The 23,285-nt window shown below is 34.9% G+C and overlaps 1 protein-coding gene across 17 annotated transcripts in view; it reads left to right on the top strand.

Moving 5' to 3' along the window:
• fli1 (Fli-1 proto-oncogene, ETS transcription factor) overlaps nt 1-23,285 on the top strand; it is a 70,931-nt gene that overhangs the window by 581 nt on the left and 47,065 nt on the right. For 3 of the 17 annotated variants that reach the window (XR_012393571.1, XM_021467581.3, XM_021467582.3), the window contains exons 1-2: nt 3,402-3,503; nt 6,228-6,342. Coding sequence is in view for 14 of the 17 variants with exons in the window: in XM_021467581.3 (XP_021323256.1) it covers nt 6,271-6,342 (72 nt within the window). In the remaining 3 variants the exon portion in view is untranslated. 17 annotated transcript variants of the gene reach the window in all.

A 23,285-nucleotide genomic window follows, 5' to 3' on the forward strand; every position in this document is an offset into this window, starting at 1 on the left:
ACAATTTAATAAACAGTTCCTATATATATATATATATATATATATATATATATATATTTATATATATAGTAATAAATATAAAGAACTTTTTATTAATAAAACTAAACATTTTAAACTATGTTCAGTCTTATAGTGTTATTTACTGTATGTGTATATATATATATATATATATATATATATATATATATATATATATATATATATATATATATATATATTTGTATATTCATTCATTTATTTATTGCTTTTAGTAAAATATTCTGGTTTATTTCGACATTTCCCAAGTGAACTGCTCTGTTAAAAAAACTCTGTTAAAAAAATTAGATAATTATAGAAGTTACCTGTCATTTTCCAGATTTTAACTGTAATTGTGCAGGTTATTGCTGCCATTTTACTAATTATTACTGCAATTATACAGATTATTACTGTCATTTAACAAATTATTACTGTAAATAATTAATTATACAGATAATTAATGTGATTATTAGGATTATCACTGCAATTATACAGGTTTCCGCTGTAATTATTTAGATGAATTAGTGTGATTATAAGGAGAAGTACTGTAATTATGCAGGTTATTACTGTAATTATACAGATTAATTAATGTGATTATAAGGATAACTACTGTAATTATGCAGGTTATTAATATAATTATAAAGATTAATTTATGTAACTATGCACGCAATCTCTAAATATTCCATAAAATTTTCCACTTTTACCATGCCTTTAAATTGGGGGGAAAAAGACTTTTAAAGACTGATGGATCTATCTAATGTTTTATTTCTTTATTACTAATAACAAATTTGCTCATCGTTTAACAACAAAAACAAGGTTGGTGTCATGTGAGGACGCCTGCACAACAAAGTAGAGGATCAAATAGCAGTTTATTAACAGAATCATCTTGCAATTAAATGATGACTTTCACTTTACCTACTGTGGATACCAATTGTTACCAGTTTCCAACATTCTTCAGAATATCTTCTTTTGTGTTCAGCAGAAAAAAAGGAAACCCAAAGGTTTGAAACCACTTGAGGGTGAGTAATTTTAATTTTGGGTGAACTATTCCTTTAGTTACTGTTGATGCCAATGGTTACTAGTTTCCAACATTTTTCAGAATATCTTATTTTGTCTTAAAAAACGGAAACTCAAAGATCTGGAGCCACTTGAGGGTGAATAAATTTGTATTTTATGGTGAACTGTCCCTTTAACTACTGGATGTAAATAGTTCTCAGTTTCCAACATTCTTCTAATTATCTTCTTTTGTGTTAAAAAATTAAACTCAAGTTTGGACCCACTTGAGTGTGAGTAAATCTAATTTTTGTGGTGAACTATACCTTTACCTATACTGTAGATGTCAATGGTTACTAGTTTTCAACATTCTTTAGAACATCTTTTGTTTTAAGCAGCGAAAAAAATGGAAACTCAAAGGTTTGGAGCCACTTGAAGCTCAATAAATTAAAGTTTAGGGTGAACTATGCCTTTAGTTATTGTGAATGTCAATAGTTACCTGTTTCCAACATTCTTTAGAATATCTTCTTTTGTTTAAAAGAAATGAAATTCAAAGATTTGGAGCCACCTGAGGCTGAATAAACTTTTTGCGTGAGCTGTCCCTTTAATCTGAAACCCGTGTTTAGTCCAGATCAATAATCAGCAGAAAAAGGGAAACTCAAAGATTTGAATTTTTATTTTGGGGTGAACTGTCCCTTTAATTACTGTGGATGCCAATAGTTACCAGTGTCCAACATTCTTCAGAATATATTATTTTTTGTTCAGACGAATAAAAAGGAAACTTAAAGCTTTGGAACCACTTGAGAATGAGTACACTTTTATTTTAGGATGTATATTTCTTTAATTATTGATGGAAATGGTTCCCAGTTTTCAACATTCTTCAAAATACCTTCTTTCGTGTTTAAAAAAAGAAGGCATTTAAACGACTTGAGGGTGAATAAATTTAATCTTGGGTGAACTGCTCCTTTAATTACTGTGGATGCCAAAGGTTACCAGTTTACAACATTCTTCAAACTATCTTCTTTTTATGGTTTGGAGCCATTTGAGGGTGAATAAACTTGTATTTTTGCGTGAACTGTCCCTTTAATCTGAAACCTGCCTTCAGGTCAGATAAATGTTCAGCAGAAAAAAAAGAAAACTCAAAGATTTGACATTTTATTTTGAGGTAAACTGTCCCTTTAATTACTGTGTTTGCCAATAGTTACCAGTGTCCAACATTCTACAAAATATCTTCTTTTTTGTTAAAAAATAAACTCAAAAATTTTAAACCACTTGAGGGTGAATACAATTTATCTTGGGTGAACTATCCCATTAACCCCTTACTGTGGATGTCAATGGTCACCAGTTTCCAACAAAATATCTTCTTTTGTGTGTGTGTGTGTGTGTGTGTGTGTGTGTGTGTGTGTGTGTGTGTGTGTGTGTGTGTGTGTGTGTGTGTGTGTGTGTGTGTGTGTGTGTGTGTGTTTTAAAAAAAACGAAATTCAAAGATATTGGAGCCACTTGAAAGTGAATAAACTTGTATTTGGGTGTGAACTGTCCCTTTAATCTGAAAGCCCTTTAGTTCAGATCAGTGATCAGCAGAAAAAGGTAAACTCAAAGGTTTGAAATTTTATTTTGGGGTGAACTGTCCCTTTAATTACTGTGAATGCCATTAGTTACCAGATTCCAACATTCTACAAAATATCTTCTTTTGAGTGTGTGTGTTTGTTTTTTTTTGTTTTTGTTTTTTAAGGAAACTCAAAGATTTGATCCCACATGAGTGTGAATAAACTTGTATTTTGGTGTGAACTGTCCCTTTAATCTGACACCCGCCTTCAGGTCAGATCAACGATCATCATAGTTCCTCCTTGCTGATCTTCTTCACACGTCACGGATCAGCAGTTTTCCGCACTGTAAACCTGCCGCTGTTACTTTGAAGGAGCTTTCGGGTGGAGGAAATTGAGTTAGTGAAGTGAACAGGGTCAAACCCAACAGGAAAGAGACGCTACGGGTGACGCGTGGATATGTGACACGATCCCAACTGTGCGCGCTCATCCTCGCCATAGGGTGTCTCTGGGAAGCGTTTAAAAATAAAAACAAATACACAAATCGATCCATCAATAGACAGAGTTCCTATTTTTTATTATAATAAAATCGCCAGTTTGTTTTTTTTTTTAGAAAAAGTAGCCTATTTGCAAACTATATTCGGATGTCCTCCAGCAAGCTCCACGCTTTCCCCCCATCTCTGCATGTCTTTTATGGTCTCTCGCTCGTTTCAGATTTGCCTTATTTCACGGTTCAGTGGATGCACTACATGGTGAGCTCGCGCGTTCTCATTGGTCAGCGGTCGAGGGCAAACTCTACACTTTCCCCATTCAAACATCCCTCCTCTCCTCCTCACACGCCTCCTCAACATAACTCAAACTTATCCATCACAATCACTTTCTCATAGTCGGGATTAATTATTTAAAGACTAGAAGAAAGCTCGAAATTAAAGGCTGACAGAGACGAGACAGGTGAGCATGCGCGTTTGTGGTTGTTGCATTTTTTAATCAGACTTATTGATGTAGTTTGTGTGCATTGCAAACACGTTTGTTGCATGCACGTGGAACTGTTTTGCATGCTTTGAGCTCATTGTGCTAGGTGTCGCGTCCTTTACTCGATTGCAATGTGTTGACAGTGTAGAAAGAGGTCGTTTGATGGATAACGCGCACTCGCTAGGTAAGGCGCTTCAAAATGTAATATAATACGCTCTCGGTCCTCTTCGGAGGAGAGACGATGCACTTACTTAACAGTCCTGTTGAGCCTCCAGTCACTTAATTGGCCACAGATGCGGAATTCTATGCTCTTTTACCGTTTAGAAATTGGATGCATTTGGGAAAGTTTATGAGGCGAGCCCAGCTCTCGCCCGCAGGAGCCCGGGGTCTGACGCTGCGAATATAAATCGAGCGAGTTATAAGACTCCTGATTTATTCATTACGGTCAGTGTGTGTTCAGGTATAGAAAATGGCTACACCTCATGATGGACAAGCGACGAATGCATTTGAGTTTCCATAATTAGCACGACAAGCATTTTCGTTTATTAGATTATTCGATCATGGCATGTCGTTTTATTGTGTGTAATCCTTAAATGGAAAATAAATTAATCAATCGACATGTACGAAAACAAACATTTTGAATCAATTTTAATTTAATTATTTATTAAGAATATCTCGCTGCCTCCAATATTAATGCCATAATGTGTTGTAATAAGCTAGTAGTTAAAACAGTTATACTTTATACACTCAAATGATTTTTGCTGCTTGTTTAAACATATTTAAAATTAGTTAAAAACACAAGATTTTAAGATTTTTTGTTACAACTTAATTTTTTAATGTTCAATACACCTGACTTTGTTACATTAACCTAATCAATTTGTGTTGGAACAGCATTAATAAATTTTGTAGAATTCTACATTATTTACAATGATAGCAATTAATTCATTAGTGGTAATTCCTGCCCTGTAAAAATATATGAGTAAATATTATTGACTGCTTTTGTTTTAGGTCATTATAACTTATTAAACATAGTTAATCATGTTCTAACTTAATTTTTTTTAAGTTACGCAAGCTGTTTTCAGTCAGTTTAACATGATATGAGTTCAATTGACTCGGTTATTTTGATTCAGCTTAAAAACTTAAGGAAACCAGGATGTTACTGTGTAAAAATTTGCTAAAACGAAGGCCGTCTTGTTTTTTTTCTGCTTTAAAATCTCCACCACTCAAATAAACAAAAAACTGTTTAGTCTACATCAACATTGTACTCGCCATTCTTCCATTCCATCAGCCTGCTATTCATGATAAATGGCCATTTAATTGTGAGCCTGAATAAACTTTAATAGCGTTCCAGTTATCAGATTGCGCGCAATTCACTAATAAAGATTTGATGTGTTTACGTTATTGCCGTGTTTTGATATGGCCATCCGTGTTTCTGAACTGCTGTGGAATGTTAAATAATTCTAGTGCCAGTCTGCTCTGTAATTGCAAGCCGAAGGAAAGGCAAAAGACACCGTCCCCGAGGTGCCCTTTCACCCGAGACTTTGTAAGCTACACTTATTAAAACGAAAAGTGTTTCAATATGTTGGCTGCTGCAGAACCAGAAGGGGGCTGGGCCTATATATTTCACAAATTTCTTATTGAGCCTTTAAATAAACACACTTGAAAACGAAAGAACAATGAGTAACTTTTATATTTTATACTTAAATTATTAAATATTATTGTGTTATTTACATTTACTGATAATGCCGCCTTTTCTGCAACCGTAATGCTTCATGAAATGGAGGCTTGTGTTGTTAATTTAAAAAATAAGCACATTTTGAGTCTCTGGAGGGATGAAAGGTATAGGCTTCAATTCTTAAACGAATAAATGCAGCTCTGTGTAGAAGTCCTCCTCTCATATAAGCTCATGAACCAGATCTGACCCCTCCATTTAGATGGCTGGATGTGGTTTTAACGGGGTGAAAAGCAAGGTGTTCTTATAATTCACAATAACAGCTTTATGTTTTTAAATGATTTGAGCAGAAATACAGTGCATGCATGTCTTTTCTTATTGATGAAACGAAAATAACACTGCAGGGTATAAATACATTTCTTAGAGTCTCAGATGCAAATACATTTTTTAGAGGAAGCATGGCGTGGCAAAAGGAAGGGGATTTCAGGAATGGGGACTTCGTTTATGTATAAATGTGTGAGAGATTAATGCATGATCATAACGGATTGGATAATTTGCTCCTTGTAATGTACTAAATTTACCAAATGAACAATGGAGTCAAGTTAATTGTTTGAACGCAAGACAATTGACTTACGCCGGCAATCGGAATTAATTCAGAATTGGGGGACAAATGTTCTTTGTCTATTTTATTATTATTATTATTATTATTATAATTATTATTATTATTATTATTATTATTATTATTATAAATACTATAACTATTATTATAAATAACTATAACTATTATTATAAATAATAATACGTATTATACATAGTTGTTGTTAATATTATTAGCGTCATCATCATCATCATTGTTATTATTTGTAGTAGCATAATAATAATAGTTATAATAATAATAATAATAATAATAATAATAACAGGCTATTGTTATTATATAGCCTAACCTAACCCTTTTTTTATTATTATTTTTTTTTGCACTGGGCAAACTTTAGTTTCCTCTAAATTGACCTGTAGATTTGTGTTTTTTCAAGGGGCCGTGAAGTGAACATCATACATTTCCGGACTCTCTGTCCAATGACAATGTTTCAGACCGTCCCCGACACTTCGTCTTACGTCAAGGTAAGACACCATCGTCACCACGAGCAGGTAATGTCAGAGGAAACAGACTGGAATTCCTAAATTGCCCTTTTCCTCTTGCAAGCTACATTGATCACTGATGTAAATGGCTTGTATAAACGCGGTTTTCCGGATTCACATCTCGTCATATTTAAATTAACATGGATGATACGACATGAGGGGCCTTTAGTTTGACTTCTTAGCTAATTGGTTCGCAGAACATCTGGGGTAGTGTGTACTGTCTAATCCATTGAACAAAGATGCAAGCCATTTTGACCTTCACTAATGTTACTTATTCTACATTATTATATTTGACATGCTGCGTTTTTCCTCTCTCAGTATGCTCTTAAAGAATGTAAACATTGCAAATGGCAGACATCTGTTTTTGCACGAACAAAAAGTACTACCAACCATGCATATGGAAATTTCCATATAGGAAAATATATTTTTAGGGACCTCTGGGGATTGTTTTGCATAGTGAACACTTGCAAATGTCTGCAATATAATAATGACACTTAATACTTTGTATTGACACTACATTTAGCTACTGAATTGCTAACCTGTACTCTTATGAAAGCTGCTGTATTATCAATGTTCTTGCTTTTAGACGCTAAAATAAGGTTGGCATATTTGGATGGTTATTTATGGCCGAGTGCCACAGTAATAACTTTAATGTATCAAAAGGCTTAGTGCACTGCGTACAGACAGAGCCATGAAAATGAAGTATTGTGCCTGCTAAAGTCATTCATTATATCTTTACAATCAGCATACTTTCCAGAGCCGAGTTGTTATGTTATGGAGACTTATTGCCCCCTGCATAAGGGAGCTTTTCATGCAGACGCTATAGTTTGTGTTCCTCCACAGAGGGGCTGCGTTTCACAGTCCCACGAACAGTCCTCGATTTGTTTCGAGACATTAGCAGCGCAGGAATGTTGAGGGAAAACCTTCTCTTTGAAATCCAGCTTTCTCCCCACATGCAGACTGAATAATAAATAGTGCACTGCATGGTAGGAGTTGAGCTAAACAAAAAAAAAAAACTGGACAAAAGAAAACGTTTCTGGTAGGATTATTACTATTATTATTATTATTATTGTTGTTGTTATTTTCGTGTTTATTCTTAGTTTTATAGCCTACATGTCAGGTGTTTCTTCAGACAAATAACTCCACAGCCAAATCTAAGTGTTTGTTTTGGTCATATTTTGTAAATATTTAGCAAATAAGTTCCAGAAATGCTTCCACGGATATCCCCCTCCCCCCATTTTAATTCGCGCGCTGCAGATAAACGGCCATATTTGAGTGTAGTTGCTGGCGGGCAGAATTTGAGCGGGAAAGGGATTTACCTCAGCACGCCCTAAGAAAGTCCAGTTTCAGAGAAATATTCTGCTTCATTCAGGCGAAGCCATGGGTTAAGGTTTTTGTTTGGTTAAGGCCGGGCGAGACTGGGGCTTTCCAATAAAAATAAATCTCAAATTAATTATGGCCCCGAGCAGGAGGCCAGACAGTTTGGTGTTGTGTGCTGCAGTCTCTATTTTTCGTGTCATTCTCGGAGGAAATTTGGGGCTGGTGACGATCTGGAGCAACCTGAGAAGCTGGATGTCTATCAGCAGTCAGATCAGCCTATAGCGGGTAATTTATGTCGAATATCTATCAATTAATCATAGATAGATAGATAGATAGATAGATAGATAGATAGATAGATAGATAGATAGATAGATAGATAGATAGATAGATAGATAGATAGATAGATAGATTAAATAATCTCCAAAGTCAGTTTTGTGGAGATTTTTATAACATGTAAATTTAAAAGATATGCTATTTACACAGCAATTAAATGTTGTAAAATAGGCCGATAGATAGATAGATAGATAGATAGATAGATAGATAGATAGATAGATAGATAGATAGATAGATAGATAGATAGATAGATAGATAGATAGATAGATAGATAGATAGATCTAAGGCCTAAAATATATATAAATTGCAAAGGTATGCTATTTACACAGCAATAAATAAAAATGTAGAGCGTTTTATTATCTAAAATGTTGTAATATAGATAAATAGATAGATGATAGATAGATGATAGATAGATAGATAGATAGATAGATAGATAGATAGATAGATAGATAGATAGATAGATAGATAGATAGATAGATAGATAGATAGATAGATAGATAGATAGATTAAATAATCTCCAAGGTCAGTTTGGTGGAGATTTTTATAACATGTAAATTTAAAAGATATGCTATTTACACAGCAATTAAATGTTGTAAAATAGGCCTATAGATAGATAGATAGATAGATAGATAGATAGATAGATAGATAGATAGATAGATAGATAGATAGATAGATAGATAGATAGATAGATAGATCTACTTGTAGCCAAATGTACTAGTTATGTAATAACATGATACTAGTTATGTAATAACATCGAAGGTCCGTTCACCACGTTGTTCCCACACCCGTTTTTTTTCTTATTTCTTTCTTTTCAAGTTGAGGAAGCCTCTGGTCTCACTTTGGGTTAGTCTTGCTCCAGCACTTCAGGGTTTTTCCAGTAGCGTTGGGCCACTGGCTTCCCACAGGTCGTGGTTGGGAGAAATGCCTGGCTGTCAAGCTCCAGCGTCGAGCCAGATGTTCTGTGGCTCACTACATAAACCAACATGCATCTGTTTATTGGCCTTCCAAAATGTTTGTTACCGCTGGACTCATAATGACCTGGGCAAGTGCCACGCGGGAGAAGACGCTGATTTTTCTAGGTTTAATGATGCACTTCACCAAGACGTTTGCTCCGTAAATAAAACATGCATTTATTTTGGACATGTTATCATTACATCTTGAGAGTTGAAAACAGACTGTATCTGGAAGCAGCCGTGGTTTAGATAAGCGGATGATGTTGACAGCGAGATAAGACTGTTGGCTTCCTACGTGGATATCCGATCTAACTGGACGCAATCTTTTATTTAAGCCACAACTACTAATACAGTTCGCAAATTTGAATGAATCAATTGTGTTCACAATTTATCTGATGTATAGTTCGGCTTCAAGCGAAGAGACGTCTCATTTATAATAATCGAAATGGAGACCATAAAACATAATTATACTGTCATTAGTGACCCTTCTCTGCCAGATCTCCGTCTCGTCATGCGCTCAGAGATAATGGTGTTTTAATTAAAAGAATGGTGGAGTCTAAGCGGCCCCTCTAGGGAAACATATGTTTCAGCTATCAAGTCCCACGCTATGTGAAAAAAAAATGATGTCCACCCTTCCACTGAATTAAACGTGAATAGCCTACTACAAATGTTGCAGAACAAGAAATCCGATATGATGACCCAAAACCAAATCAGCCATGTGACAAATTATACATTTTAAGTTGCTTCACTTTACCCCACTTGGGGTCTTGTATATTCCCCATTAACGCACAACACTGAAATGATAAATGTATGCCAATGTCGTTTATTTGAATGAAAGAAAAGTCGGGTTGTTTTGTGCACGAGAGAAAGAGGCCCTGAGTCGAAATGGTTAAACAAGGTGTCTCCGTTAATTACTGTGCAGGCCTCAGGCAGGAGAAGCCTTGACCCCTAGCAGGATCCAGATGTGGGGCTCTCGAGGGGGCCTCTCCCCCATCCAGACCCCCATGTCGCAAACAGCCAGCCGGCGCAGACTCAGTCTCGCTCCCCTAGGCATGGACCTCTCGGTCAGGGGGTCTCTGGATCCGGGGGTCTGGTTTGGCAGAGCGTCTAGAGCGTGCTCGGTAACTGAAATAGAGGGGGTGGAGATTTTGCATTTAGAGATGGAATCACATGCACGCTGTATATGCTATATAAAAATAGCAGGCATTTAATGCATGCAAAATATGTTTCGACACTAAACACTACAAGTCGGAAATATATCTATTTTTCTTTTTTTTACGAAATGAGACATTTAATGCGCAGTAAATGTAGTCTAACACGCACAATATTCCTATTATTGTCCATGAAAAATGTGAGGCCATATGCTACTGATTTAAAGAAATGTTGAACAGCACAGCACACAAGAGGTATCAGCCTCTCTATATGGTCCATACAGCACCAGGCTCGCTGCATTCATGTGCATTCAGAGGCGCGCACACGTGTGGAGCAGACAGACTCGACGCAGCGGGCTTTGCTTTTTATTCATGGAAGCCCATTTTAGAAGAAGCTCGGGCAGACTCGTCACATTCTTCACTTCACATAGGTAGATCAAATCAAAGTCATTGGATATAACGGAACAATATTCATCATATTATGAGATTATTATTAGACCGAGTGCATTAGACATATTTGTATTCGATCGTTGAAAAAGTATATATTTTATTTTAGCCTTAAACTATAGTTAGCCTATATTAATCAGCATAATCTGTTATTTCAGACGTTGTATAAATGATTATTTCTAACACAGCTTTGATGCATCAATGCAATGTTTCTACAAACCCGCCTTGTTTAATGTCGGAAAAAAGCGCAACAAATGTAAAGAGTTGGCAGGCATTCTGTAAATATTTCCAGGCAAAAACATGCACAAAGGAAAGAAACACCATTGTTTTGGTGTCTTATCTTCGCTGGACAAATATCCTGCTTTGGGTGCCGTAATGAAGGCAGGGCCAGTGACAAACACACATACACACACACACATACACGCATACACGGCTTCCTTCTCAAGCGCAGTGACTTCACTTCCCAAATTTAGAGGAAAAAAAACCATCCGGCGAAACTGTCTCTGTCTCTCCGCCACATATCGGGGGCTGGAATTAATTCAGACGCGTGTCATGTTTGGAATATTGTCGGGCTCCACTGAAAATTGCGCAAAATGGACGGAACTATTAAGGTAAGAGTGGAGGAGAGGGATCTTTCGGAGATGGACGGAGTTCGAGAGCGTAGACGCCTGTATTTCGGGCTGTCTCAGCCGCTCCGAGCTGCTCTTTTCCTCTTCTCCCTCTCTCTTTCTCAAGTTTCCTTTTCCTTTTCGTCGAAACTTTGTTGAAAGTTGAAAGCTATAGCGGAGGATACGCGCGTTCAGACGCACGCTCGTAAAACTAACGGGCTAGACTCGCTGTTGTGATGGAGCAAAGAGTTGAGGGAAAATCCGCTTTGTTTTTAAGATGAAAACAGCGAATGTCTTCTAGTCGACGAGACTGCTTGCTTTGGGTTTTCAGGATATCGTGGCGCGCGCGCGTGTGTGTGTATGTGTGTGTGAATGCAGTGCAGTGGTTTGTATAAATCATAAAGCTTTAGGCTGGAGATGTGGCTGCGCAATTGGAGTGGCACCGTGCCGAGGTTTTCCAACCATTCATATAGTTCAAAAGCGGAGCCCACCCACAATAAAATATCACTCCACAGTCTTTGCCGCATTCTGATAACTCAAAATAATTGCTATAAGCTAATCTTAATTGGGCTGTGATATCGCAAATTAGGCTGCTTAAGAAAAAAAAAACGCGGTCTGCTTAGAATAATTAGCTATGTGTGGTCCTCACATTTTCAATCTCCAAATAGCTATTTTAACATGTGCATAATTATTAAATCCATGTCTGAAAAGACACCAGTAGCTATTTGAATTAAATATTGGTGAGCGTCATATTTAAGGTGTAATGATCTCTGATTAATTGTTGGCTCCTGTCTGGAGGGGAGGGCTACAAATGCAAACACTCCTTTTTTTGCGGTCATATAAGTGGTTTTGGGTGTGGTATATGTTTGGGGCCGTACACATCATGCTTGTGTTAGATTTTATCATGTTAAATTGGCTTTTTTCGATAGCAATGGGGTGACTGAGGACAGAAAATGGTCTTTTTTGGCGCATAAAGGGCAAAAGATAGCTGTTGTGAAATATATAACATTAGGAATTGGAATATTCTGTTTGTTTTTATATAATCTGTGTTGTCATTGCTAGATAAAATAGTTTATTAACCTAAAAAAATGTTTTCTTTTATTTTTTTGTTTGTTCAAACTTAAAAATGGAATATCAATTAGTCCTGACAGCAGATGTTTTTAGGTCATTGTAACTTATTAAACCAAGTAATCCATGTTCTAACTTAATTTTTTTTTAAGATACGCAAGCTGTTTTAAGTCAGTTTAACATAATATATGTTCAATGAACTCATAAAGTTAATTTGATTCAGCTTTAAAAAATATGCAACCAGGATTTTTTTGCAGTGCTTATTTATAATTATTATTATTATTATTATTATTATTATTATCATTATTATTTTAAGATGCCAACGTAAAATGTACCTAATTGTAGCTATTATAGAATGTCAGTTTTTTAATGTAAATAAATCAATCATAATCATAAATAAACTCAATTTAAATATGATTTACAAAAAAAAAAAATCCTTTAAAATGTAATTTAGTGGTGTAACAATAGCAAGTAAACACATTGATTAATACATAACAATTAAACATTGATTGATTCATAATTAGAATAATAATTGTTTGATTACATTAAAAGCGCTTAATTTGGCCACAACATATTAATTTAATGTCATTTGAAATATTTAGAGTTTTGTCATCGCCACTATTTTTTAAGCTATTTGTCAGCAGGAAGTTTTTAATAAATAAATTAGTATAAAATCTAGTATTATAAAATATTAAATGTCAAGTTTCTATCTAAGTTCAGTGTAGATGAAATATTACATTAACACCAATAAATTGATATTTTATTTTCACAAATTTTGAAACAAGTATACCTTTCCTTTAATTTAACTGATATAAAAATGTATGATCATATTATTTTTCATGTTCATATAAATATATATATGATCTTGATGAAGACGGTAAATTATACTATCAACCATATTTTGATATATTGTCACAAAAACATTTAAAAATGGACAAGTAGACTCTTTACTTTAAGTTAACATGCCTTCCTTCTATACAATTCATTTATTGACAGTATGGACACCGAACCAGGAGATCTCATCTTTGACCCATAAACATACACTAAAACCCAACAGTCAACTTTATCAAATGAAATGAGTGTAATTAACTCAAAATTTACTGAATGTTAATTCTACTCATTTGAAAGGAGTTTTCAACTCAGTGTTGAAGGTAATGAGTTCATTAAATACCTCATTACTTCAGCTTAACTGGAGTAAGTTCATGGTACTCACATAGATTAGTTTAGCTCAAATGGTTTGTAGCAGTCGGTTCCCTCAAGCAGTTTGAGTTGCCTTAACTTTTTGGGTTTTACAGTACTCAGTTGGTTTGAGTTCTCTTCACTTATTGGGTTTTACATGTGCTCAAATTGCATCGTTTAATCAAATAGATTAAGTTTACAGTACTCATTAGGATTAGTTTTTGAACTTAAATGGTTTGTTGCAATCGGTTTCCTCAAACAGTTTGAGTTTCCATAACTTTATGGGTTTTACAGTGTAAACATATGCATCCACAGATTATAATAGTAACCTGCATGTTTTTTCCTTCACAATTTGACACTGATACCTCACATGATTGACTTTTAACTGTACACTTTAGTCGACAATGAGAAGGGTGTCTCAATCTATGGGTATTTCCTGTTCCACACAATCTGGTTTCCTGTCAGGTTTCCTTTTCCTCCTGAAACAAAAGACAGGAATGCCCTCTGTATAAAATAGCACAGCGCTTTTAATGGGTCTCTGTACATCCCGACCTCATGACGCATCTTCTGCGGGACAGCCAATCACGATCAAGTTGGCTTATGAAAACAGTTTTTTGTCCCCCCGTTAAGTTAAAAGCACGGTAGCATACATGCATTATTCATCATGCAGCATATTCAGCAGTACAAAGATGAGCTCTTGACACACCTCACCGTAAAATCACCACGCCAGCGTAATCCTGCGGTTCTGGATGGTTTAAGCGAGCCTTGCAGACACGGCCAATTTATAGCCATGTTGATAATAGCAGCTTTGTGAGCATTTCGACCTCAATGTACCAAGAATCTGCACTTACTGTAAAAAATAGCCACAAATTAGCAGCTTTTCATATCTTGTGATTCATGTTTTTATTTTATTTTGATCTTATTTCTGCTTTTAAATGGCATTATTGGATCTTGAGCTTTCTTCCAACAACTTTTAACCTTGAAAAGTTTGAAAAAGGGACTTTTATGAACATTTGTAATATTTTAAAGTAGGGCTGCACAATATATCGTGTTGAGCATCGATATCACAAGCTGTGCACACACAATAGTCTCTTTAATTAGCATTATTTATATAGTTAAGGAATATATAATGTTGAAGTCAGAATTATTAGCCCCCCTGTTTATTTTTCCCCAATTTCTGTTTAACGGAAAGAAGATTTTTCTTTATAAAAATAATACTTTTAATAGCTCATTTCTAATAACTGGTTTATTTTATATTTGTCATGATGGCAGTAAATAATATTTAACTTGATATTTTTCAAGACACTTCTATACAGCTTAAAGTCACATTTAAAGGCTTAACTAGGTTAATTAGGTTAACTTGGCAGGTTAGTGTAATTAGGCAAGTCATTGTATAATAATGGTTTGTTCTGTAGACTATCGAAACAAAAATTAGCTTAAAGGGGCTAATAATTTTGTCCTTAAAATTCTTTAAAAAAATTAAAAACTGCTTTTATTCTAGCCGAAATAAAACAAATAAGACTTTCTCCAGAAGAAAAAATATTATCAGACATACTGTGACAATGTCCTTGCTCTGTTAAACATAATTTAGGAAATATTTCAAAATGAAGAAAAAAATTCAAAGGGGGTCTAATAATTCTGACTTCAACTATACATTGCTCAGCATATATAAGTACACCCCTCACAAATCTATATTTTAAAGTCATATTTTTAATAGGAGAGCAATTCCGGCATTATGAATGTGACATTTACAGTAAAAGCTCAAAACATAAATTCACATAGAACGTATACGTCAGCATTAAATTAAGGCAACTGTTTATGTTCTCCAAAACAACTAACTACAGAGTTATGGGATCAGAAAAATATCAATCTGTAAACATTTTCTATATTTTAAATGAGGAAAATAAACATGAGTTATGGATGTGACCAAAAAACATACAACATACTTGATAGAAAGTCTGTGAATTAAACTGCACTAGCCAAAAGAAATAACACTCATCAAAAGGAGAGGAGTTCCTATCTATACACTCTCAGAAATAAAGGTACAAGGGCTGTCACTTGGCTGTCACTTTTCAAAAGTTGCATACAGTATTTGACTTTACCTAAAGTCTTTAGAGCACTCTCAGAAGAAAAGGTACACAGTGGTACAAATAATGTTCCTTGAGGAACAGTTTTGTCCCTTTGTAAAGATTGTATCTTATTCACCGTATTCTCCGCCGACGAGCGGACGCTGCCATTTGAATCTTTTTGGCTTGAGACTTCCGGTCTCATTCACTTCCATTCATTTTTTGACGTTAAAAACTGCTCATTTTGCTGCTTGATGTTGCAATTTGATATTTTCTTATGATATTATTCTACTTGGTCTGTGTAGTCATGCAAACATTTGTTTGTAGAGCAGGTAGTTTGACCATTTTCTGCCATTTATTATTCCTAGTCATTTCTCCCATAGGTGACTGAATCGGAAGTTCTAAGACAATCACGAAAACAGGCGCACTTACACATTTTAGAATAAGGTCAATATGGTACAGAAAAGACCTCTTATGATACTATTCAATACCTTTTATGGTACAACTGAAATGAAGGTACACAATTGTTCCCATATAAATGGTACAAAAGTGTTGATCAACGTTTTCTTTATTACAATACTTATGAAAATAAATATGACTAGAAAGGAAAAGTGATTGTATGTATAATTTCTAAAAGAAAGAAACAGTAATTATTAAATGTCATAATACAATATTACAAAACAACTGGTAAAACATATACTATAGGTATTGTAAACTAAACATTAAAGGAATTTTAAATAAATGTTTGGTGAGCATTTTTGACACTGTTATTGTACAAAGTGTCTTGTCACTGTGGTGCTACCTTTATGGATCAGATTTGTACCTTTAGTGAAGGTACAATTTTGTATCTGTAGGTTTTAAAAATCAGGTACATTTGGTTTCCCATGGTATGATATCCTTAAAGGTAAAACTGCAATGGTACAAATGTGTTTCTTTGTCTTAAGGTACAATTTTGCCCCATACAAAGGTACTGCCCCAGTGACAAGTGTTTGTAGCTTCTTTGATTAAACATTGTACCATTTTTTCTGAGAGTGTGGTACCTCAAAGGTACATATCAGTACCCAAATGCACCTAAAATGTACCTTTGAGGTACTAATATGGACTCTTCGGGTACAAATAAATACCTTTAGAAAAGGTACTGCCCCAGAGACAGCCCTGTACCTTTATTTCTGAGAGTGTAGAACAGGGGTCACCAATCTCAGTCCTGGAGGGCCGGTGTCCCTGCAGGGTTTAGCTCCAACTTGCCTCAACACACCTGCCTGGATGTTCAAGTATACCTAGTAAGACCTTGATTAGCTTGTTCAGGATTGTTTGATTAGAGTTGGAGCTAAACTGTGTTGGACACCGGCCCTCAAGGAACAAGTTTGGTGACCCCTGGTGTAAATCAAAAATCATTGATTTTATTAATTTGACATAGTGGCCAAACTATGAACTTTTATAGTCATCAAACAGTTATTTTTCTAATTATGGGGTGTTGATCTCTGCTCTGATGTCTTTTGATATTGAAAATTAAAGTCTAGAGTTTAACTAAGTGAATTTTATTGACATTTTTGTTGTTTGTATTTTTTTCTTAAGTAATATAAGAAATAATATTAAATATAATAATATTAATATATTAAATGCTATTTTGCAAGGTACTTAAATTTTATATGCTAATCTGTGCTGTGTAGTTTATGAAATCAATAAAGTCCTTTTTGACATCATGCTGCTTTGTTTACTGCAGTAATCAAGGCAACACCATTAATTCTGCAGTTCTACAGGCACCAACCTGCTGAATTAGCTAGATTAAATAGATTTTTATTCAGTATATAAATAATGTTTTAGTTTTGGTTTAGTTTCTTACATTAATATTTAGTAAATATACTGTAAGTTAAAATCTTGCCAGTGTTTCCGGTTGAAACCTAAAGTGGTTTTAAGGTCTTAAAAAGGTTTTGAAAGGTATTGAATTTCACTCTTTGATTTCTTTATAAACTCTGTTAAAGTGCTATATTGTCTGGGTTGGTGTTGTATGTTACGCTATAAACACCTAGTAATAAACTGCCAGTGCATTTTCTGTGAGTTCACACACTTATTTCTCTCTATATTATTTCTTACATTATTTTAAACTACTAAAATGTCAGTAAAAACCACTTTATCAAACTTTAGACTTGAATTTTCAATATCAAAAGTCATCAGAGCAGAGATCAACATCCCATAATGCAACTCACAATCGTAAGTAAAATGAAAACACTTAAATACAGGAACTTTACGCTGACCGTTGCTTTGACAGAGATGGAGGAAAGTCATCCGTCTGTACGTGTGTATACGAGCCTGAGTGTGGAATTAGATTTTCCTATTTTTGCAACCCTCTGTAATCTTGGGAAAGACTGCCTGCCAATCATGAATTATATGGTGGAGGCTGATATGTCTGCGTGTAAGTAACGTGTAACAGTCATAATAGCAGCTCTGGCCTTATCTGGCACCATGTAGGCATTCCTTAACTCTGCCATACTTATCGTGCCGCAGGCCTGCCGCTGTGGGTCCAGCCGATACTGTCCAATTGATGACCACTGTCACCAAAAGAGGGAACCAGAATAGATGCAGTCGAGGGCAAAATGATTAGCCCTCCCTACTTTTGTTCAGATATTTCTCAAGTGATGTTTAGTGGAGTGAGAAAATTTTCACGGTATTTCAGATAATGTTTATTTTTCTTTTAGATAAAGTCTTAATTGTTTTGTTTAATTGTTTTTTGTTTAAAAAAAAACTGTTTTTATTTTTTAAAAACCTTTTTAGGTCAATATTATTAGCCCCCTTAAGCAAAAAATTTTCTAAATATGCTACAGAACAAACTTGGCTAATTCACCAACCTGATTTCACCAAGTAGGACATGTTCCTGGATTAGCATCTATGTTGATCCTGGAAGAACATTCCAATCAGCCAATCAGAATTAAGGGATACGTTTACCAATTAGGCTTATGATTAGGCTTATGCGCTTTTACATGAGTGCTATCTAACTATTATTCCCTTCTGAATTTGGGAGTAATTTAAAGTTATGGTTGGGTTTAGGGGTAGGAAATAGGTATTAATTACATTTTCCACCAAAAATGATGTTCCAGGATCAACATAGATGCTAATCCGGGATAGCATCGCATCAAAATCATGACATACTCTAACTTGCCTATTAATTAAGCCCTTAAATGTCACTTTAAGCTGAATATCTTGAAAAACATCTAGTAAAATATGAACTGTCATCATGGCAAAGCTAAACAAAATTTGAATTTTTAAATTAGCTATTTAAACTATTATGTTTAGAAATGTGTTGAACAAAAAAAAAATCTCTCTGTTGGAGAAAATATATAAAAGAGGCCTGTAGAGAGACTTCAACTATACATATTGATGGAGTCTACTAAAGTAAAGCAGTAAATTGCAGCATTAGAGTTCACTCTAAACCAGTGGTTCTCAAACTGTGGTACGTGTACCACTAGTGGTACGCGGGCTTCCTTCTAGTGGTACGCGGAGGAATGAAATATGTCATGTACATGCTACATATATTTCAAAATTTATCAAAAATGATGTATATAATATGCCATATATGACATATAGCCTATATTTCTGAGGTAATCTGCCACGTTTTTTAACTGAGCAGAGTTGTAGCCGCTTTACTGAGCCTACAACGCTACTGTATTTCAATACTGCTCATTTTGGTGGTACTTGGAGAGACAATTTTCTTCTGAGGTGGTACTTGATGAAAAAAGTTTGAGAACCACTGCTCTAAACAAAAATAAGATCATAAGTCATGTGCTGCTTCAACCCAAATTTGGATCAAATATGAGCAAATATTTGGTATTTTATTTGGTTTTCAATCCCAAAATTGGGGTTGTCAGAGTCTGATTTAAAATCAACAAAAGGTCTCAAATTTCACAAATGCAACTGGGTGAATATTTTAAAGTAGTAAATGACAGTGATTTATTGGCTTATTTTATAAGATATTGGCGGTCTATTAATACGCTTAAAAATATTTTTGCTGTTTGTTCAAACTCATTCATTCATTTATTAATTTTCCTTCGGCTTAGCCTGTTTATTTATCAGGAGTCACCACAGCGGAATGAACCACCAACTATTCCAGCTAACCACTGAGCCACTGTGCTGTCCATGTTCAAACTACTTATTTAAAATGAGCAGAAACAACACAATACTTACGTTATTTTTAAGACCACTTAACTGTTTCATGAACAATCCACTTAAATTAGTAAAAACAATGACATTAACTTAATCGATTTGTGTTGGGTCAACATGTATTGTGTGGAACCCAGCATTGTTTTATAGTGTATAATCTTATTCTATATCCCTAATCCTACCCAAGACCTAAACCCAACTTTAATTAGTAGTTTATCGAGCAAAGAGTCTTATTTAAGGGTTTGTCAATAGCAAGAATTATATTTTTGAAATGAACTGTGAACCAATTTATTTAACCAATCAACTGGGTGTGTCCATGTTGGACACAAAACTGGTTTAAAACAACCTAATTTTTATTTTTTTTAATGCCTATTTTACACTCTAAAACAATGAATAATACACTAAACAATAAACTAAATTGGCTGTAGTGTATAAGCGTGTGTGTGTGTGAATGAGTGTGTGTGGGTGGGTGACTCCCAGTATTGGATTGCGGCTGGAAGGGCATCCGCTGTATAAAACACCTGCTGGAATAGTTGCCGGTTCATTCTGCTGACCTCTAAAATAGAGACGAAGCCCAAGGAGAATGAATGTTTTGTATCTTTCAGCTTCTGTCTGTCTGTCTTTGGATGGTGATTCTGTGCATTTATTGAGTGTAAAGTTCAGATGATTAGGGCTGGGTGAAATCTACACTCTACAAAACGCAAAATTAGGTCAAATATGGACAAACTCAAAAGTTTGGTTAAAATATTAGAAAATGTATTACATTTATGTCTGCTTTTTACCATTTTTAATGCAATGATCGGGTTTGTTGAAGTTGATTGAGTGTCCCAATATGGAGTGAACATTTTAAAGTGGTAAATGGCAGCATAAAATGTGAAACACAACTGTTTTAAACCAGTTTTTTTAACCAAACAATTGAGGTTTTCCATGTTTGTCCCAAGATGTACCTTACAGTCTGAGTGCATACATTACAATAAAAAATGCTGGGTTATTTTCAACCCAAATTTGGGTAAAGTGTGGACTCATTTAATAATAAAAAAATTTATAATAAAAAAATACTAACCCATCAGTTGGATTTGTTTGGGTTTGTGTGGCTATCTTTTGAGTGTATGAAATGTATATTTTGGTTTGCATCTTTTAGCATCTGTCACAATAGCCACAGCCGTATTAACCTGCAGCCCAAAAGTGGTTACTCACTGAAGCTAAGCAGGTCTGAGCCTGGTCAGTACCTGGATGGGAGACCACTAGGGAAAGCAAGGTTGCTGTTGGAAGTGGTGTTAGTGAGGCCAGCAGGGGGCGCTCAACCTGTGATCTGTGTGAGTCCTAATGCCCCAGTAAAAGTGAAGGGGACACTACACTGTCAGTGGGCGCCGTCTTTCGGATGAGACGTTAAACTGAGGCCCGACTCTCTTTGGTCATTAATAACCCCATGGCACTTCTTGTGAAAGAGCAGGGGTGTAACCCCGGTGTCCTGGCCAAAGTCCCTCTATCGGCCCTTACGATCATGGCCTCCCAATCATCCCCTTCAACTGAATTGGCTTTATCACTGTCTCTCCACTCCACCAATTGCTGGTGTGTGGTGAAGCACTGGCGCCGTTGTCCTGTGGCTGCCGTCGCATCATCCAAGTGGATGCTGCACACTGGTGGTGGTGTGGAGACCAGCAGTTGGGCTTGTGTGGCTATTTTTGAGTGTATGAAATGTATGCCAGGGTGAAATCTGCACAAAATGCTAGGTTGGGTCAGATATGGACAAACCCAATGGTTGGGTTAAAAAAAAAACATTTAAAAAATAATCATTGAGTTTGTCTACATTTTACCTAAATTTAGATGTATTCCTCTAGAACAAAAATGAAAAGAATAGCTAAATGGTGATGGAGTGTCCCAAAATCCCCTTGGAAACTGAGTGAACTTTTTACACCCGTAAATAACAGCATAAGAGGGAATAAAAATAGCTCAGTTCTGATGGAGTGTCACAGAATCCCCTTAGAGGCTGAGTGAGCATTGTATATTGTGGCATTAGAGTATCGGCTGAAATGAATGCATTGAAAATGACATCAATGCATAATTATTTATATATTCAGAAATGTTTGCAGTGCTGCTTTACAAATTTAAGTTGAAACTATTTCATTTTTGTTTCAATTGACATTATGGCCCAATCCCAATTCTATTTTTGTTCCCCTTCCCCTTGGCCCTTGAAACAGAGTGTGAAGGGGAAGAGCTTCCAAATTTACCTCTAACAATTGGGACAGCACTACAGCACCTTCACACGTCATCATATGACATTGCAATCTCTTGCTTCTTAGGAAATCAGACGATTTTTTGGAGTAACTCTAATGTCTTAACTCATGGGAAATCTCTTTTTATTGATAAGTGGTTTGAAAGAGGAATTGTTTTTGTTTTGGATTTATTTAAAAATGATGGCAATATTTTGGAATATGAAGAATTTATGACATTGTAGAACTTCCCTTTGCCAGCTAAATCCTTCAACTGTGTTATAGAGTTTGTTACAAAGTTATGTGCATTTATTTAAGACTTTTCTTTACTTAAATGAGAGGGAAAAAATTATGCCTAAACTTGTTTTGGATGGAGTGTCTTTTTTTTTGATAAAAAAATGTGACAAGGCAAGGCAAGTTTATTTATATAGCACATTTCATACACAGTGGCAATTCAAAGTGCTTTACATAAACAGGAATAAAAAAGACAAGTTAAGGAACATAAAATGCAGACAATAAAAATTATTAAAAGCAGATAAAAACAAATTAAAATGAGTTAAAATAGGCTATAAAAGAATGAAAAAGAAAATGAAAAACAGAATAGTGCGATCTGTCGGACGCAGCACAGTGCTCATTCAGTAAAGGCACAGCTAAACAGATGTGTTTTTAGTCTTGATTTGAATGTGCCTAATGTTGGTGCACATCGGATGTCAGACGATTGTTACATTACTCTGTATATACCACCCCAAGATGTAAATTTTTTTGGACCAACTTCTCTGACTACATTCAATGGAAGAGAGCATGGTTATTACCTGAAAAATTCAGCATATATAACAAAATAAGAGAAACGGATTTTAAGATCTTGCATAATGTTTATCCTACAAATTCCGGAATTGCTAATTATTTTGATATATCTAATTTGTGTACTTTCTGCAATATACATGAAGAGACTTTATTTCACTTATTCTATAGTTGCACTCACGTTAAACATCTTTGGAATGACATTACTTTTTATTTATCATCAATTTTTAAACATGATTTAAATTTGTCTATAAAAAATATATTTCTGTATTTCTCGCATGATGGTCATGCTCTCGATCTTACTGTAAATTTTTTATGCACAAAAATAAGTTTCTAAAAACAATACCTATTTTTAATACTTTCCTTGTTGAAATTTCGTACAATATTGAATCTCTTAAGCTTATTAATAATAATAAGAATAATAAGTTTCTTAAAGCTTATGACAATCTTTTTTCTTAATGGTTGAGGCTGTGTATTATTATTATTTTTTCTCTCTGACTTCTTTCTTATTTTTTGTTATTGTATTTTTTCTTCAGTGCAGTGATGTTATTATTCTTGTATTCAATAAAATAATAAATAAAAAATATATAAAAAATAAAAAATTCTTAGGAAATCAGACGATGGCAACTGCTGTAGTTATTCCAGTTGTGCTATTTTT

This window comes from Danio rerio, chromosome 18 (genome assembly GCF_049306965.1).
Source record: "Danio rerio strain Tuebingen ecotype United States chromosome 18, GRCz12tu, whole genome shotgun sequence".
NCBI lineage: Eukaryota > Metazoa > Chordata > Actinopteri > Cypriniformes > Danionidae > Danio > Danio rerio.